We start from the raw sequence: 18,974 nt of genomic DNA on the forward strand, positions 1-18,974 counted from the left end.
GGACTTCTTTTCACATTCTTCTCTTCTTTGGCCTTCATTTCTATTTTAAAGATTCATCAATCCAAAAAGTTCTTCAAGTAAAGCTATCTTGACGACTGAAACATTCATATGAAGTCGGTACTCATATAAATCTGAAAGTTGGTTTAATTTGCGGACCTATTTCATGACGAAACCTTATGGATCTTCTTTCAGATGTATCAAGCACATCCTCGCCACCGTGTGTGTTTGATATCTCTACTAAGTAGTCTTCTCAAATTTTCCGTCGCTATACCATTTCGTATCACACTAACCTCACTGTTTCGGAACTCGATTATTCTACAATGAAACAAAATCCAACCGTTTTAATACGACAAACATTTTAATAGAAAAAAGATCGGCTAAACTCTCTGCCTTCTGGACGCTGCGTACCTCTCTTTATCTCTTCGTTTCGCTGAGATTGTTGTCGCTCAATACGTATATACGCGCATTGTACCGCCGCTTCGATCTAAATATTATCGATTGATTGTGTATAAATTTGATGTTTAAAAAATCGCCTACGCTTTGTACCTTTGCTTCGTCGAGTGTGCGCGACGAGTTATTTTTTACATAACCATATATGTAGTTATCCGGTTTGTTTGTTTGCTCTAAGGGAACAGTTGTGTATATAAGTGGGGTTCCTCGCGGGAGAATTCCTGCTTATAGGGTTAAAAGTTTTTTTTCTTCTGTTAATTCGACATGTAAATATTATTAACTCTTGAAAATCATCTTCTACAGGCTGAAATGTACATTTTCCGAAGACTTCCTCAATTAAGAGCAGTGTTCCCTACTGCTCGTCCTTTTGTTGGTCGTATTTGACATATTCCTTTGTTGTAATAAAGTTCCTTTCACCCTTTACACGGTGGTAAAAATTGTACGGTGTACAGTCGTTACTAAAACATAAAAGGAGCAAATGTAACTTGGCAAATATGAAAATGTCAAAATAGTAACAGGATAACCATCTTGAAATGTCCTACTACCACACAAGTTATCCCTATTGGTTCACCTACTTCATTGCTTGTTGTAGTATCATGTTTTCAAAATTACCAAACGCTCGACCTTCATTTCAACCTTTCAGCTAACAACTGCTATATCTATTATAGTACTTCTACTACCCTGTAGAGCTTTTGTGTATTGTTCCAACTTCATGGACAACTTCCGGTGCGCTTCATCATTATGGTCGAATTTTTTGGGGGGAGAAAAGTTCAATGAACCTTAACACTAACCTACGATGGCAATACCTAACAGTGATAGTTTCATTTTGTTTGCACACATCGTCTTATCCTGAACTGGACAATACCTTGCCGTAAACTCGCACACAACGCAATCCCAATGTTCAGATGAAATGCTTGCTACTTGCCTCCCCCATGGGAAACTCTAGTTATTATCGGTCAATTGTTTTTTTTTTAATTATATTTCAACAAAAGGAATACGATAGTAACTCTAGAATAAGGCACACGCAAACCCGATGCGTGCGCTAGGTAAAGAAATATGAAATTAATTGTGAAAACAATGAGAAATCCTTCAAATTTGAACTGCTACTATATCCGGGATGATAAGCTACCCTTGTTGCCTAATTCTACCAACCAGATAACATCATTTCCTGTCCCTGTGCTCACATCACACATCATCCTGACCCATCCTGACCGTATGGGTGCCCTGTGCAAAACATTACTTGCAGTAGCAGTTCAATGTAAAAACAAACGGTTAACGATACGCTATCTACCACTCCAAATAAAAACATCTACTTGAATTCGGATTATTCGGGTGTTGGCGATGGCTCTATAGTGGTCGTTACTTCACTTGCCACAATCTTTGTTTCAACTGCAAATTATAAGAAAAAAAAAGTACCATAAGTATACGATGATTCAACAATTTTTCATTGTACTAATTCCGTTACACTTACCTTCAATAGGTGAGACGACTTTTTCCACAACCTTAGCATCCGTTACATTATTCACCGGTGCGATATCTTTGTCCTTCTGAGCAGCAGTGCTGTTATTTTCATCCACTTTTGTTTCCTCAGCAGCCGCAGCTGGCTCTACAACGGTTGAATCTTCTTTAACAGGAGCTGTAGTATCTGGTTGCTTGTCGTTTTCCAGATATTTCTTCTCCCCTGCATTCGCCTGAACTACTTCCGGTTCTGCAGACTTTTCCGGTGTGGTGTTCGTATTGCTTCCATTGCTTTCACAAACGGCATCAACTACTACTTCCTCCTTTTTAGTATCGTCCGATTTCTTTTCAACAGTTTGATTTTCCAAACGAACTTCTTCATTTTTTTCATCCTGCACTTCGTCAGTTTCCATTGGTTCTTCGGTTTTCTTCTCTTCCGAAGATTCCTTATTTGGTGCTATATCTGTTGTTGTCTCTTCCTCTACTTTTGCGGGAACACAATCGTTCACTTGCTCTTTGTCTGGTTCTTCTTCCTTCGAAATAGCATCTTCTGTCGGTTCAGTTGCACTAGCCATATCCGCATCATCTTCAGTAACCTTAACGTCCTCTTTCTTGTCAGACAGTACCTCCTCCTCTTTGGCAGTGTCTTCCTCCTTAAGGTCGTTTTCTTTTACCTTCTCATTCTTATCGTCCGTCGTCTCCTTAGAGTCTGTGGCATCGGATTGCGTAGTTTTCTCATCGTCGTCTTCCTTTCCAGCGTCGTCTTCCTTCCCAGCGTCGTCTTCCTTCCCAACGGCAGATGCTGCCTCAGAATATTCTTTCGGCAAAGTGGGGTCCATTAGTACCAACAATCGTTTGCCTTGCAAACCACCACGTTTTTTTGGCGTGGTTGCGGCGGTCGGAGATTTAGAATCTTCTGCCGGCTTCGGAGTGGCAGCTCCTCGTGCTCGCTTTGTCGGTGGGGTAGCAGGTGTGGTAGTCGGTGTAGTGCCACGTGCGCTGGAACGGGTTCGTCGTCGCCCGTCTTCCATGTCCATCGAAACGCCTAGCGTTTTCAGAAGTTCTTCACTTTCCTTTTTAAATGCGTCCACTGCTTTTCGTTTTGGTGTGCCTTTTTTCTGCAATTAGTAAAAATAACATAAGTTTCTACTGCTCCACTGTCAAAAACATATGCGTAATAAACTTTTTTCCCAATGGTGAATGGTTTGAAGAAATTAACAAAAATCTATCCGAAAAACTATTATCTAATTGTGTCAAAATTTGTGGAAAAGTATGTAAGTTGCAAATTAATGTACTCCAAATTTAACTAACCTCTTCACCTATACGGTATGTCTGGTATTTTTTTTTTTTCGCGCACCGAATTGCCGCCCTTTTTCAAAACCCTACGTTTGTTTCCAAGAAACGTTTGAGAACGTCGCTACGCTTCGAAATGCGTTTCCGTGAAGCAGAAACTATTTTCCCGCCTCCAATCGTCTGTACAAGCAAAACAAAACATCGCGCATGCGCTGGTGTTAGTGATAGCCAACGATGTCGTATGTGCATCCAAAATGCATGACGACAAGCGAACGGAGATGAATTTCAATCGCCGGTTAGAATTTCGTGTGTGCTAAATGCTTTTGATTCTGTGCTCCCCAGCATCGCAGAGAATGGAATGAAGGATTCATTTCACAAACAGACCAGACAATTCCGTATCTATTATGCTATTAAATGTTCACACACAATAGCAAGTGAACTATCGTAAATGCATCGTATCATGTATCTGATTCCACCCTCGCACGTATAAACCAGCAAGCACGCAACGAATCGTTTCGACCATCGCAACATACGTAATAATTACCAGAAAGAGGCGATTACATTTTAGGTAAACATACCACTACATTGGCACTCGACACAGCTCGCTAGAGAAACAACTCACGATCAAGGTTGGCCATGATTAAATGCAACTTCAATTTAAGTAGGCTTTGACGCACGCACCATTTCGTCGTAAATCTACATCGGCCCAACATGAAATTCTTCTTTTAAAACTTGCGAAGCAGCACCGGTCAATATAAAATGAGGACATTTAATTTGCACTCGCAAATACAGCACCGAGACTTAATGCTATTGTTTAGAGTTCATCGAAATAGGACATGCACACAAACGTTTTTCATCTTATCGTTACCATGCAACCATCGTACTGACGCGAGATTGTGAACATAAGCCTACCCACAATTTCAATACCATCCACCTAATACTTACCGGCGTACCCACGTCTGTGGTCTGCTGCTTCTCAACATCCTCAACCGGCTTGTCGTTGTCAACCAACGCTGCTGGGTCCGCGTTTGATTCCGACATTTTCACCCTTCGACTATTCTCTGTCCTTCCCACGTCTTCTGCAGCTAAACCTTCGTTGCTGTAACTCGTGCGCCGCACAAAACGGAGAATGCCTTGATTTTCTGCTAACCAACCGCTTCGAAACAGTCGAGGTATCGGGCACGCAGTCAAGAGCGGTATAAGCTAACGCCACACACACGCACACACACACACAAACAATGGCTATATACACGGCACCTCTGTGTCGTGTCGTGTCTTCGTCACCGCACCAAGCTTCGCGAATCAAATTTGCGCCACAATGCCGCACGCTTGCTTGGTTTTCCACGAACTAGCGGTCGTACCCCCGAAGGCAATAGGCTTTCCTCGATACCAATTCAACAGTGAAAAGCCCGCCGGTTTTACACGGAAGCGAACAATGCGAAAAGGTACTGCACTCTCGATGACTTTTGTGTTTGCTTTTCACCACGAGATTTTACTGCGAAAACGTTGGGGGAAAAAAGAACACATTACTAAAGTGCTTCATGCGAAATCCTCATGCCCCTGGTACGTAGCTGCGCGGAGGGTGTTGTGAAATTAGTTAAAATGTGCAAATTACCTTGAATCTGCTGGAATTTAGCGCAAAACTTGTACGGACGTGATCTATCCAAGAGCGTCTGATTTGGTATGATTCGATAAAAAAATTAAATGTCAAACTGACAGCAGCTCTCTGTTTGCCGGGGGGTAGGGAAGTTTCCGCGAGAGATTCAAATTATGCCTTCGAGAACTACACAGAATGGCCTGGAAAATATACTGTTATGAGCATTCTAAATACGCATAAACATTCACTGCAATAAACGTTCAACATTACGCAAGAAAAATTCCTCACTTCCCAACGGAACCGAAACCGGTAACGCTTCGTTTGCCGGCAACGCGTTTTCCCGTTTTGACAGTAACGCTTCATTTTGCCGCTTGACAAGCGGGAAATTGTTTTCGTTTTTTTGTATGAAAGGACGAACCCCAAACGGGAAGCGCATATTCAGTTAAAATTGTAGCTATATTTAAGGCATATCCTACAGATAACGATTCAGCTCGCGGAAGTTAACAGTGCGCTTAGTAAAAATTACTGAAGAAAGGTACGGGCGTACAGGTCTCTTTCCACCATGGAGAACCTACTGCGCGGCTCGTCCAGCTTCAGCGAAGCTGCTATGCTGTTTACCGATGAAAAGATAGCCAACGCAAGAACGAAGGTAACTGCAGCACATGCATGAAAACGGTTAGGATGTGGATAATTACGTGTTATACATTTCCACTGTCTAGATCGTCGAAGCACTGGATGGAACGCAAACGGCAACCGTCCCACAGAAGTGTGAAATCATTGCAAAAGTACAGGAACTTTTGCTGCACACGGATGTGGAGTTGTTGCACGAATTCCTCGACGAGGTACTGGTGCTCGCTCATGATAAGGCCGCCGATGTGCGGAAAGCGATTGCCGGTTTCATCGAGGAAGTCTGCAAGCAGCACATCGCCACACTTCCGAAGGTGGTTGACACGTTGTTCACACTGTTGCGAGACCTAGCTCCCATCGTGACGAAACGCGTTATTCAAGGCTGTGGTTCAATCTACCGGTTGGCGATTCAGTGGTTCTGCCAGCTGGACGATATATCCGAGGAGGTGGAACAAGCGTGGACAAAAATGGTTCTGATAAAGTCCTACATCCTGGACAAGATCGATGATGATAACGATGGCATACGGACGAATGCGATCAAGTTTCTCGAGGGTGTGGTGATACTGCAAACCTATCCGGACGAGGATAGTATCAAGCGCCCGAACGATTTCTCGCTCGCCGATGTACCGCTCACGATGAAGCAGATCCGCCGGCGCAAGCTGGAAGATGAATCGACCAGGATTTTCGATGTACTGATGACGTTTCACGCTGCGTCACACATTTCCTCGGTTAATCTGATTGCCTGTACTGGTGCGCTGTGCACCATTGCGAAGCTGCGTCCATCCAAGATGACGCGTGTGGTCGAGGCGCTCAAGCACCTCCATTCGAACTTACCCCCAACGCTGACCAACTCGCAGGTTAGCTCGGTGCGCAAGAACTTGAAGATGCAGTTTCTGAACCTGCTCAAACATCCGGCCAGTTTTGAGCATCAGGCAACGATGGCCCAGATACTGGTCGATCTAGGTGCATCGAACGGTGAGATAACGCGTGCCATTCCGAAGATGGACAAAAAGGAACAACAGCGACGTGCGAAACGGGCACTGGAAAACTCGATGGCTTCCCAGCTGGCAGCGAAGCGTGTCAAATTGGACGGGCAGATGAAAAAGGACAAGGACGACGGTGAGATGCGCGATCCACCGCGTACCATGGAGATCGACTACGACGAGTTGAACGAACAGAAAAACCGTTCCAACAAACAGAACGAGCAGTTTCTTGATGAGGTGCTTCAAAGTTTGGATCTGGTCTCACAGCTGGTGATTACCAACATGGACAAACTCACGGAACAAATGCTGCAAAACGCGAAACCCACGGCGGTGCTTTCGGTGGAGCAATACATTCAAAAGATCGCGCAAATTTTAGCCGTCCAAATGAGCGAGGTAAAGGTCGGTCCCGGTGCGAACGCCTTCACGAAAGATCCACCGATGAAGGTACGCATCAGCGATGAGGAAGAGAAGAGTATTATCCTTTCGGGCAAACGAAAACTTGGCGGCCCATCTGCGGAACGATCCTCGACACCGACCACCGGCGATCAGGCGGATGAAGATCTGCCAGAAGGTGCGGGTGACGAGGACGACGACGATGATGCACTCTCCGAGGAAGATCGCAAAAAGCTGGAAGCAACACGTAAACTCCGAGAGACACTGGAACGCGTCAAGGGTGGTGCGGCGGGTACCGGTGGTGAACCGAAGCAACGACAGCGCATAAAAATGTTGAAATTGCAGGAAATTACAAAACCCCTCCCAAAAGCCACCAAGGAAACGTTCCTCATCGATGCCGTGGTGCGAATACTGAAAGCGGAACGACAGGCCCTGGTCGGCGGGGTTAGTACCCAGCGGCATCGTATAATTACGGCGTTCGGGTCGTCATTTGTTAATCCCGTGCGGGACGTGATCATGGAGCACATTCTGGAGGATTTGCCCAAGCGAATCGAACTGGCATTTTCGTGGATCTTTGAGGAGTACGGCCTCATGCAGGGTTTTACCCGGTATACGCACGTCAAGCACGACAATGGACCACAGTATCCGTACACGCAACTGCTCGTGCGACTCGTCACGAACATAATCGATCGTCCGAAGGAAACGTTCCGCCCGAAAGAATCACTGCTGAAGCGGCTCTATCTGGAGGCTCCCATGCTTCCGCAAGAACTGATCGACATGCTGGTGCGCATGTGCGAGCTAGAAGAGCTGGCCGACTGTGGAATGCAGATCGTGAAGGATTTGCTCATCCGTCGGCCACCAAGGGAACGGCAGTATTTGGACATTCTGCTCAAGTATGCGTACTACGAAAATGGAACGATACGCGAGAAAGCGATCGAGTACGTGATGAACGTGTTTGCCGTCCATCGCATTATGACGGAGCAGATCGAGCAGAGCGCACTCGCTTGGTTGGCGTACCTGGAGCATGAGAATCCAACCGAATCGATGTTCGCGCAGGAGTACGGACGGGCGGAACATCCACGCACGTGGACGGAAGAGTTGGCCAAAGTTTGTCTCGGGCTGTTTTTGGAAGTTATGGTCTATGATCAAACGTTGCTGATGCGCTTCTCGGAGGTTTACATTAAGGCCACGTCGGAGATGAAGCGTGCCGTGATACGGGCGATCGAAGGCCCGATACGGAAGATTGGTTCCGAAAGTGAACAACTGTTGCGACTGATCGAACAATGTCCCAAGGGTTCGGAAACAATCATTATACGCATTATCTACATACTCACGGAGAAATGTAAGGAAGAGATTTTCCTTCAAATGTATAATATATTAATGGCTGTTATTTTCCTTTTGCAGCCCTTCCATCCGCGGATCTTGTAGATCGTGTCCGGACACTGCACCAAACGAAGGTGTCCGATGTGCGATTGCTTATACCGGTTATAAATGGCTTGACGAAGAAGGAAATCCTTAACGCACTGCCCAAACTCATCAAACTGAACCCGGGCGTTGTGAAGGAAGTGTTTAACCGGCTGCTAGGAATCGGTGTCGAATACGGCACAGCTGAACTGCCACTGAATCCGGTCGAGTTGCTTGTAGCACTGCACACGATCGAAACGAGCAAGGTGGAGCTAAAGTTCATCGTAAAGGCAACCTCCCTATGTTTGGCCGAGAAGGAAGTGTACACACAGGATGTGCTCGGAAGTGTTATGCAGCAGCTAGTAGAAATTGCACCCCTACCAACATTACTCATGCGTACGGTCATACAATCGCTAACGCTTCATCCCCGGCTGTCCGGATTCGTGACGAATTTGTTGCAGCGACTCATACTGAAGCAGGTCTGGAAGCAGAAGGTAGTTTGGGACGGTTTTCTCAAGTGTGCCCAGCGGCTAACACCGCAAAGCCTGGGTATACTGATACAATTGCCTGCCCAGCAGTTACAGGACGCTATCACGATTTGTCCCGAGTTTCGCGAACCAATGCTGGAACATGCGCGCGAAATTATGGAGCACCAGATTGGGCACGTGTCGCAACAGGTGATGGATGTGCTACTCGGCATATCACCGTACTCTACGACAGAATCGTCCGACCTTCAAGTTGTGGTACGTTGAAGAGCACATGTGCTCTGCTCCTGACGGAATTCCTCAAGTATTACCAAGAATATTAGCATTTAATTCTACATTTTCTTCCCACAGGGCAACTACAGCGAAGATGCACCGATGTCCTCGCACTTACCAGTAAAAATAAAGCTTGAAAAAGATGCCGATCCTCCGGTTACCCCGACAACAGCACCACAAGGCAAAGAGTAAATGAGCAAATTCCCGACCAAATAGCCACGTTTCTCAACCATCTTTAAACAGTTAGAAATCAGAAAACCGTTCTCAGAAATAGTCAATGTTCACAAAAATAAATGTATATTTTACATTAAAAGTGTACAACGCATCATCTATGGTACATGCTTTGCCCCCAGGAAAAGCCGATCGCCTAACATCGGCACGGGAGAAAGAGAATAGGGAAATCGGAATAAAAGTATAATACTAACAAGGAACCAGAACGTTATCATTAACCGACGCACGTCGTGCTCTATCCACCCCCGGCACTGGTACCATTGTCCGGCATCCGGCACAACTTCGTGCACAGCACGCTGGCCTTGTTCAGCATTTCCGTCACCGTCGACAGGACCTTCTGCCATTCGAGCATTTCATCGTTGTACCGAGACTCCTGCTGCTGGAAGATCGTCAACCAATCGTTGCGCGTACGGACACTCTTGGCAAGCAGCAGCGAGTCCAGCTCCTCGCTGTTGTCTAACCGTGACATCCGCTCCATATCTTCCATCTGTAGCAGCTTTGTGTAGAGTGTTGTGTTGACCACGATCAGTATGAGCAGCATGATGGCAACCAACCACCGGTAGCCGGATTTCGACGCTTTCCGTGGCACTCCGCCAACCGTTGCCGTCGGTACCCGAATCGGTTTCACTTTGGTATGATCCGCTATGATGATCGTTTCCTCAATCACCTTGTTTTGGGTGTGTACGCTGCGGCGCGTACGTCTACCCTTACTCTTGGCCGGTGGAATGCAGTACTCGCTTTGCAGATTCCGCAACAACGAGGTGTAGAAATCTTCCAATCCTACCCAGGTGTTCTTCTCGATGAATCCCTTCACAAAGCCAAAGATCGACTTCCGATAGTGGACCTGCGCGTGTACCGAAAACACCGTATGGTTGTCGACCGTGCGTGACATACAGTAGTGCTGCGTTACGTAGAAACTGTCCGCGTACGGAATACCGCCCTGCACCGCGGTCACATCGATCGCGTACAGCTGACCGGGCAGGGAACATTTGCGCATCACCTGCGTCTCGGTGACGTGAGCATTTTTCGGTCCGATCGTTTGCGTAATGGCTATAGTAAGCGTCACCACACGCTCCTTCAGACCGTCCTTGTTTAGTTTCCACTCGCCCGGTACCATGTCGGTCGTTTTGCGCACCTCGTGAAACTCCATCAGGAACTTGGAGCGGGAAAACAGCAGCTCAAACAGCACGTCCACATTGATTGGCAGGATGGTGTGTACGAGCTGGCGGCCACTGTGCAGCGAATCACATTCGGCCGTGTTTGGTGGTTCTGTCTTTTCCGGTTCCCCATCCGTAGTGTCGGATGAATCCGTGGCCAATCGTTCCGCAGGCGATGAAACCATTGTCGTTCGTTTGCAGCTTACTTTGCTTTTCGCTGGATAATCCACTAGCAAATGACTTCACTCCTCTCACCAATCCGGTGGTCTTTCGCTGGAACGGTCCGTTTTACTTTCGATGTACGAAATGACCGATTGTGATCGATAGCATTGAAAAGGTCCGATGATTCAAGAGCGATTATCGACAGGAAAAAAGTGCTCTCGAATTTGATAACATTGTTTTGTGTCATCTGTTTCGACGCGTGCACTGACAGCTGCTGTTGCTGTGTGTGCGTGAGGGGCAATTTTTGACATTTTGGTTTGTTATATCCCTGGGTTGTGTTTGCAAACTGTTGTGAAGGGAAAACACGGGTTGGGATTTTTAAGATAGCATATGCAGAATACGCTAATGTGGAATTGAACGAAAGCATAATACCTACCGCAACATAGAGAAGAAGGATTTCGGGTTGGGTTGAGGATTAATGTGACGAAGTCAAAGTACCTGCTTGCCGGAGTTCATGATTCGTCTTTGACCTCTTGCTGGCTGTGGTCACAGCCCGTTCGTGAAGCACAGCATCAGTTAAAGGTAACAACCTAGGGTTAGATGTGAAGCTCTATTACCTTTAAACGTATCTTCAGCTATCAAGCACCGAAATCTGTAGGCCCTTAGAATGGGGAATCGTTCGTACTGTGGACTACAAAACTGATATGCCCGGCAGTGCTCTTTTGCCACAAGTGTTGAGCCATGGTGGTGTATGCCGCCAGCACTCTAACCGTTTTCGGGTGGTGATTTGTAAGCAGAGTACTTTACGATGGCATTTGGTGTTGAACGAGAACAGCCCGGGGCCAAGAAGAACTGGCTACATTTAGTCATTTATTTTTCTTCCGATCCTACCACCAACCCGTAGTTATCTTATGAATTTCACCTTTTATTCGCATCCAATTCGGTTTTATTCTTCACGTACGTTGATATTCTTTACCAATGTTTTCAACAATTCATTTGTGGTTTTATTATTTCATATTTCGTTTGCCGCAAGACAAATTGTATTTTTTTTGTTTCTAGCAAAATACTTTTTTACGAACGTTGTCTTCCTATCTCTCGAACACGTTTCATACTCGCTTAGTCATTACACTTTGTTTATCACTTTCTCTCTAATGCTTGCATTGCTCCCAATTCTTCGATGCGCTACCGATTCCGATCCTAAACACAATGAAATCAATCATAAAGTCTACGTAACAATGGAATAACTTACTCTACAAAAAAGCACTACTAAACATAAATGCCAACCTATCAAACCGATTACTAAAGCGGACAGAAAATAGCACGCACGTTTCGTCTACCTAACATAGTCTAACGATCGAGGATTACTATTAAATGAGGAAAAAGGGATGTAACAAACAGATACACATAAACATATTCTCCTAATTGGTTAACTGATTGCAGTTGCAGGTTCCGCGATCCTGACGGAAGGAAATGCACCGTAATATTGCCAAGCGAATCTTCGCTTCCGAAGACTAGATTCAGTGATAACAAATTAACAAAAAAAAAAACAAACATGATAAACTGAAAAGCTACCCACTAGCAGAAGCTAAGCGTCTGCTGTATGTTGAATAAATACTAAAAAAAGGTATGCACCTCACGGCTGTGATTTTTCTTCGCTTGTTTCTAATTCATCCCATATAGGTTTAAGGGCTAGCTGGCTTCCTTTCCAATACTTTATCACTTATGCTTAACTAAACACTAGCAATCGTTTGTCTAGCGATTGGGTTCTGTTTGCTGACTTTTCTGCTTAAGCCATTAAGTGTGCGCTTTAATGTACGTGCTGGTGCGGTTCAAAATGCGTGAGAATTGTCATGTACGATTAACAGGATGTCCCGATGTGATCAAGTTAATCGGCGTCGATTGGAAATCATATACGCAAACGAACCCCATACTATGTACTTCCGTTTGTGGCGCTTGTTTATCGCCCCTAGTAAATAATAATTTAACATAATCTAATCGAGCCCGCGTAACGCTTTTCTGTTTTTGGTAAGTACCTTTTCGCTTCTACGCTTGTAATCTTAGGCAACTTTGTAAGTTAGGACTTTGTGTGTGTATGAATGTGTGGCTTGCGTACCCTATTGTAGGCGATATTATATCAGTCACTCTTGTTTTCCACGTCAAGAAGTTAAAATCTAAGCTATGATGAGGCATGAATAGAACCGGGAAGACAGTCAGTATAGGATAGGAGCAGCAAAAGATAAGAGGATAGCAACTGAGGAAAAACATAGAACGACAGAAGGTTTTTAAAGGAACAGCGCTGAACGCTAGGTTTCCGGTGGGGAATGCACGCAAAAGCCATTCGAGTACTCTAATCAAGCGCAATGCCCTGTATCCACGAGCTGAGATCGCTGCTGTCCGATTCCATCACAATCTCCTGCGGAGAGTCAGGTGTAAGTAGGATCTGGGCTGAGGTTCGACCGCTCAGATAGGCACCGTGCACCGTCGAGTAGAAATTCGCATGCGTATGCTCACCGGCGAACAGAACCGAGGGCTACAATGATCGTTTGGCATTAATTGAAATTGTAGTATATAGATGAACTCGCCACCTTACCTTTGACTGATGAGGACTCGAGTAGAGTGGCTGGGCAATGTTGTCGATATCGTCCTGCGAGGCACCAACGGCAATGGCAGTGTACGAACCACGACTAAACTGTTGCTTCCGCCAGCTCGTGCACACGCATCGTTTCGGTTTCGGCACGAACGGGTCCTTTAGGAATTGGCGCAATATTTCCGTACACCGTTCTGCCACGATCTCGTGCGATAGTGTCTCCATGTATTCAGCTTCCCGGCCCGATATCCAGCCGAGCAACAGGGTATCGGAAACCTTCGAGAAGGAGTATATCTTTTTGTACCAATTGTCCTTTAACCACTGGCCATCCTGTTCCTGTCCATCGGGCGCTTCCCCATCGTTGTCTCCCAATCCTTCCCATAGCAGCATAATTTCGCTGATGGTCGCATTCAGAAACGGTCGATCGTACTCGAGAAATATCTTATCCACCGTGCCAAACAGTAAACTGTCGATCGATTCGATCTTGTACTGTGGTAACGCCGGGACGAACATCGTTTCGCTGTGCTCTTTTAGCACCCCTAATGGCAGGGTACAGATCACATGATCCGCCTCGTAAACGACTCCATTCTCACACTCCACCACCACGTTTGCGGTGGATGATTTGATAATTCTTGCCGCTTCACCTGCTTTCTGTTCGTCTGCCGAACCCTGCAGTACATCGCCCGCTCCGATCGGTACCTCCGTCACGGTACGGTCCGAATCGTCCGACTCATTACCACCATCATCTTCATCCTCTTCCAGGATCGTACCACCGGCGCTTGCTGTCATTGCGGACGCACTGGCACGCAACGCCGCTTTCCGTTTCCAGTGAATTCGTCGCACCGGACACGACAGTACGATGTTTTCCTTTGGCAGATTGTCACACAACGGTTTCAGGATCGAGCTATACCCGGACGGCAGCACAATGTTGCCGCCCTGCAGCTCCGTATAGCTACCGAGCTCGAGCAGATCGATCTCGTCCATACTATGGCACCCGGTGATGCACGTTTCGCGTTTTAGCAGACAGTCGAATATGAGCTTACGCAGATGCTTTTCCTTCTGGCAGTCGACGCCGTTCAGATACAGCTCCACCTCCAGGTTTATGTGTTCGCCGACACTGTGAATGTCGGGCGGGGGCAGATACTGGCACAGGAAATATTCCTCGCAGCGACGCAGAAAACACACGTACGCTTCATAGATTTCCTGCAGTATCTGAAACGGTACCTGTTTTCCGTCCTCTGTCGCTGCTACCACCTTGTGTGGCTTTGGTATGTTGATAATGCTGATCAGTCCGTGCTGCATAGCCAGTTCGAACATTGGGTTACCAAGGACGCCATGGATCCAGTTGGCACCGAGCTCGATCTAAAAAAAAACAACCGTTTTGAGACTAATCATTTTGGTGCCCACAAATGATTCCGATAATTTTCCCTATCTTTTAAGCGACATGCACCACTGTGGATGGAATCGTTATCATTGCATTAAAAATGTTGCAATCTAATCCCATCTCCTTCAACCCTTCATTAAGATGTATATGACGAATAATCGATAAACAGCGGATCACTTACATAAGCAGGCGCAGCAAAATGCAACAAAAACAACCCATTCCCGTCTAGCATGCATGCACGATGTGTTTACATAGCGCATTGAGTCTAGTTTTGGGGGGGAGGGTCACACGCCGTACGACGTATCTTTATGCTCACCTTCTGCGATCCCATATCGATCGAAACGATGCGACCACCGACACGGTTGCGCCCTTCGAGGATGAGAAAATCCGTGCAGCCGTTCTTCGTCAGGTGATTCGCTGACGAGAGTCCTGCCATCCCGGCACCTACTATGATCACTTTGTGCTTACGCTTATTCTGCTGGTCCTCGCTCATCGTTTCGGGCGTCTTGTTACTGGTTGTAGCTGCACCATCCTCACTCATGACTGTTTTCCCTTTTTTCCGACTGCCACAGGCTGGATGTGGGAGAGGAAAGTTTTCACACTGCAGCACAGATCTTTTCCTTTTCACTATTGATCTTCGTTGCGCAGGGTAACTTTTGTTCGCGTTACGTTGATGGGAAGGAAAACGGACACTCCCGGCGCTCCCGGGGGAATTCTTTTGTTGTTTAGATTGTCCCGTTCGGCACGCAAAGTGGCCAGGAAACCATTTACGAACGCTTTCCGTCCGTGAACTTTCTCCGCAAGAAAACAACAACTGGAAACAACAATGTTGCCGTCAAAGGTGACAACCAAAACAATGCAGGAGCATTTACACTGTGCATGATCCGGTACTTTGCGTGAGATTTTTCATGTTGACGTACAGATGGCGCTACTGTACAAACATTCTTATCGTTTTTGTTTGTATGGGCAGTTTGGGTTTGCTGATCTACAGGGAAAAATGTTTACGATTTTTCAGTTTAAAACATTTTAAGTTTAAATGCATTAGCAATACGACCTGGCCGTTCTTGAAGAAATAAAAAACAAGTTTAAGTGCATTTAATACACCCATTCTATTCACAGAGCCAACAGAGATGTATCTTGTAGTGCTGTTTTCGAAAGCCGACCATTGTGTATTGAAAATGGAAACAATTTTTCTTATCTCTTTCTAGAAATAAACATCAACTCATTGAGAACACTAAACACCTATAAATTTCATAGAAGTATCAAACAAAACTAGTGAACTATACCGTAGAGTAAACCGCTCAGTGATCTACACACATCATTGATCTTTAGTTATTACGATTCATTTGATTAATGTAGAAATCCTCGAATAAAAAGAACGTGAGCGCGTATCAACGCGTGCTTCGCGTATTGTTTAAAGTGCTTGCATTTCAAATTGCTTTTAAGGTGCTCAGAATAGAATTCTGACTCTGCACCTACTACCAGGAATCAGAAGAAGCAGGAAAACCACCATAAAACATACGACTATTACTAGAACTCTGCCAGATCAGTATGTTTGAGTACCGAAACACACACACACAATAGCGACGTGGTCGTAGCGTGGTTTGATGTAAGATTAGAATGAAAACCCACGGTTTAAAAATAAGCCCAACCAATACCGAGCAAAGTCGTGAAAACGGAAACAAATAATACAACACGTCACAGCAGATGGCATCGAGAGAGGGAGGGAGAAAGAACCAAAATGAAGATGACAAAGCCGCGAAAATCGTGATGCCAAAAATAAACGGCGGCCGTTGTTTGTGTGTCGAAAACCGCGATCGAGACGCGCCGCGTGGATGCAGCGCGGTAGACAACAATGATGGGTGCACCGCCACAATCGTGCAAGAACCGGGAAGACTGCCACCAGCTTGGCGGGAAGAGTAAAAGTAATTGGAACAGGAGCGTGGCCGCAGCCAGCATCCGCAGCAGCGAGCGCAAACGCGTAGCCGTTGTAGCACGGGAAACGGGAAACGGGAAACTCCAGTGTACACAAAAGCCCCTTGCGCGAGACGAGGCCAAGTCCAGCGTCGGCGATGATTAACGAAAGCGAACCAGAAGACGGCTTGGACGGAAACGGGCGAAGAAGCTACGCAAAGAAGTCAAACAAGAAGCAGTCTCCCAATCTCCCACATTCTCGAAGCCGTTGGTCTGCCCCGGGCCACCAAGATTGGGCGATTTGTCCGTGATGTATCATCGCTAGGGAAGGGAGGCTCCACCGTTCTCCACTTCCTACAGTTACTCTTGCTTTGCGCCGCGAATGCATCGTTACAGTGAAGGAACGCTATTGAGCGGTTCTTTCCTACCATCTTGGACCATCAAAACCCGCTTCCCTCGTTGCTTTCCTGATTCCCGGTGGGAATCTGTTTGCTAGAAATGGCACACAGCTGGTTCTTATCCCCACAAAACACTCACACACACACAAACACGCAGAGAACCTTCGTCTACCTTCTGCTTTCTGCGTTGTTTGCGCATAACCGTAGAGAAACGTGACGCCAGATGACTGGCAGTGTACAACTGAAAATTCTAGCAGAAAATGCATACACAGCCACATTCAGCTCAACGCTGATTCTGGCCGAAAATGTCACCGGAAATGGGGAGGGCCCGGGAGGAACGCTACTACATGTCCGCCATACCGACGAAAATTGTTGCCCACAAGAATGTTTGCTTGTGAGTAATATGATTTGAATTCCTAACTTTCCATTAACTTTGCCTTGGTTATTTCAAACGTTATATTACTTCTGACATTTACGATCGAACTACAAATACTTTTTTCTACTGAAAACAGAATTAGTTTACGCGCATTCATTTAATGGTTAATTTATTATCTAAACTTTAAGCGCAAAAGTTTGTTTCATCTCGTACGCAAATCGTTCTCACATCCCGAAAAAACCCTCCTCTGGCTTTTCCTGTAGGTACCAACCTCGTCGAATCCGAATGGTAGTTTGGAAACGTTCGATGGGGAACATAATTACCACCAACCATACACCAGGTTTGGTTGGATGGTGTTTATCAGATCTAAAAACTGCTGCTTGCCGAGTCTCTGTTTAAAGAATGTGATGTTGTTTAGCTGTATGAAGTATACCATTTCCCATATCACACCCAAGGGGACCCCCAAGGGGGAACATCTGTAACTGGTGTGCGTGTTTTGTGTCGATGATTAAAAGCATCGTTTAAGCACTGCATATATATCAGGTTCAATGGAGATTTTACTTTCCTTAAGTTCTCCACAATTTCTCAGTATTGCCTTGATTTCATTAATAGTATATCTTTCCTCTATTGTATGTTAAGTGATTTACAGGATATGCTCATTAATAGAGGTCTGATATTCCCGTCTTGGCGAATTGGGAATCCAAATTCAACTAATGTATCCCTGATGAATTCTTGCGGGGAGTTTAAAGTGTGTCAAAATTCTTCTTACATACCTTTCGGAACAATGATCAGATCGATCAACCTTCGATAGTGTCGTCTTAAAATTATTTACCTTTTCCAGAGTCTATATGTAAATACTTTAACCTGATATACCAAGAAATTACCTTTAGGTAGAACTGTCGAAAGCACGGCACCTGTCTTCGTGGGTGTGTTCCAAACACTCAGGAAAAACCCTTTAAAACCCTTAAAATTGGTTGTAATTTACATTTCAGAAGTGGGATACAAGTGAGGAAATACGCCTTGACAAAGAGTGAATGATGTGCATCTTGGAAATCGTGTTAAATCGTGACACTAAAGAAACCCTGAAGCGCGATGCCGGAATACAAAAATGGCGCCAATGAAAAATCTGCCTCCGTATGTTATCTCTTAAATCCCTTATAAACCATAACATACAAATTCTTGTAGTTTACAATAGGGAGACAAAGCTTTTTTAGCTTTGAACCTTTTCAAGCCAAGCTAGTTTGTTTAACATCAGCGTTAAATTAGTTACTCTCAAAACACCGAACTCAAACGCGAAAAGAGTTTAAAAAATAAAAATAGGAATAAAAGACTAAAAGACATAAATGTCAATGAAACGCACACCAATTGGTTAAAAGTTACTAAAGATCGCTGAAATGTAAAGGAAACCGCCTACATGGTAAAACAGAACAATTTGTTACTGGAAAAAGAAAAAGCCCAATCACATAACACACATGAACAAAACCCCCAATCTACCCGGTGGGCGATTGAAATTTTGCACCAAAAACACTAACAAAAAAAAACCCGCGACCACGCTAGAAATGAAGATGACTTAGAAGACGAAAGCATGAAAGAGTGTAGTGGAAATAGCAACTCAACACAGTAAGCAATGGATCAGACAAGAAGCAAAAAAAAACCCCATCAGCGTAAGGGGGTTTGTATGTGTATGTGCGGGATTTTGAGGTTTGCGGGGAAGGGTGCTGCGGTTACCACCCGACAGTAGGGGTGGTATAAATAAACATTAGAAGTTTCCCATCACATCCGTAACAGCAGCACCAACAACA

General features: G+C 45.4%; 4 protein-coding genes across 5 annotated transcripts; 1 reads left to right on the forward strand and 3 right to left on the reverse strand.

Moving 5' to 3' along the window:
- Positions 1 to 345: 345 nt before the first annotated feature.
- Positions 346 to 4,884, reverse strand: LOC128309759 (probable serine/threonine-protein kinase kinX). Its single transcript, XM_053046222.1, has 4 exons — positions 4,817 to 4,884; positions 4,147 to 4,696; positions 1,922 to 3,026; positions 346 to 1,839 (listed from the first exon to the last, which is right to left on the reverse strand). The coding sequence occupies exons 2-4, from the start codon at positions 4,240 to 4,242 to the stop codon at positions 1,775 to 1,777; spliced, it is 1,266 nt and encodes a 421-aa protein (XP_052902182.1). The 5' UTR covers positions 4,243 to 4,696; positions 4,817 to 4,884; the 3' UTR covers positions 346 to 1,774.
- A 375-nt stretch (positions 4,885 to 5,259) lies between these two features.
- Positions 5,260 to 9,254, forward strand: LOC128304288 (symplekin). Its single transcript, XM_053041454.1, has 4 exons — positions 5,260 to 5,447; positions 5,518 to 8,143; positions 8,206 to 8,948; positions 9,042 to 9,254. The coding sequence occupies exons 1-4, from the start codon at positions 5,361 to 5,363 to the stop codon at positions 9,153 to 9,155; spliced, it is 3,570 nt and encodes a 1,189-aa protein (XP_052897414.1). The 5' UTR covers positions 5,260 to 5,360; the 3' UTR covers positions 9,156 to 9,254.
- LOC128304298 (protein Aster-B-like) lies at positions 9,237 to 10,784 on the reverse strand. Its single transcript, XM_053041466.1, has one exon. It carries the CDS (start codon positions 10,534 to 10,536, stop codon positions 9,430 to 9,432), a length of 1,107 nt encoding a protein of 368 aa, XP_052897426.1. The 5' UTR covers positions 10,537 to 10,784; the 3' UTR covers positions 9,237 to 9,429.
- A 657-nt stretch (positions 10,785 to 11,441) lies between these two features.
- Positions 11,442 to 15,175, reverse strand: LOC128309985 (peroxisomal N(1)-acetyl-spermine/spermidine oxidase). 2 transcript variants are annotated; one of them, XM_053046508.1, is made up of 4 exons: positions 14,801 to 15,175; positions 13,909 to 14,462; positions 13,104 to 13,878; positions 11,442 to 13,043 (listed from the first exon to the last, which is right to left on the reverse strand). In XM_053046508.1, exons 1-4 carry the CDS (start codon positions 15,023 to 15,025, stop codon positions 12,861 to 12,863), a joined length of 1,737 nt encoding a protein of 578 aa, XP_052902468.1. In that variant the 5' UTR covers positions 15,026 to 15,175; the 3' UTR covers positions 11,442 to 12,860. The 2 variants fall into 2 exon arrangements, with proteins under 2 accessions (XP_052902468.1, XP_052902467.1); XM_053046507.1 differs by having other exon boundaries at positions 13,104 to 14,462.
- Between the last annotated feature and the right edge of the window lie 3,799 nt (positions 15,176 to 18,974).

Source organism: Anopheles moucheti, chromosome 2 (assembly GCF_943734755.1).
Source record: "Anopheles moucheti chromosome 2, idAnoMoucSN_F20_07, whole genome shotgun sequence".
Lineage (NCBI taxonomy): Eukaryota > Metazoa > Arthropoda > Insecta > Diptera > Culicidae > Anopheles > Anopheles moucheti.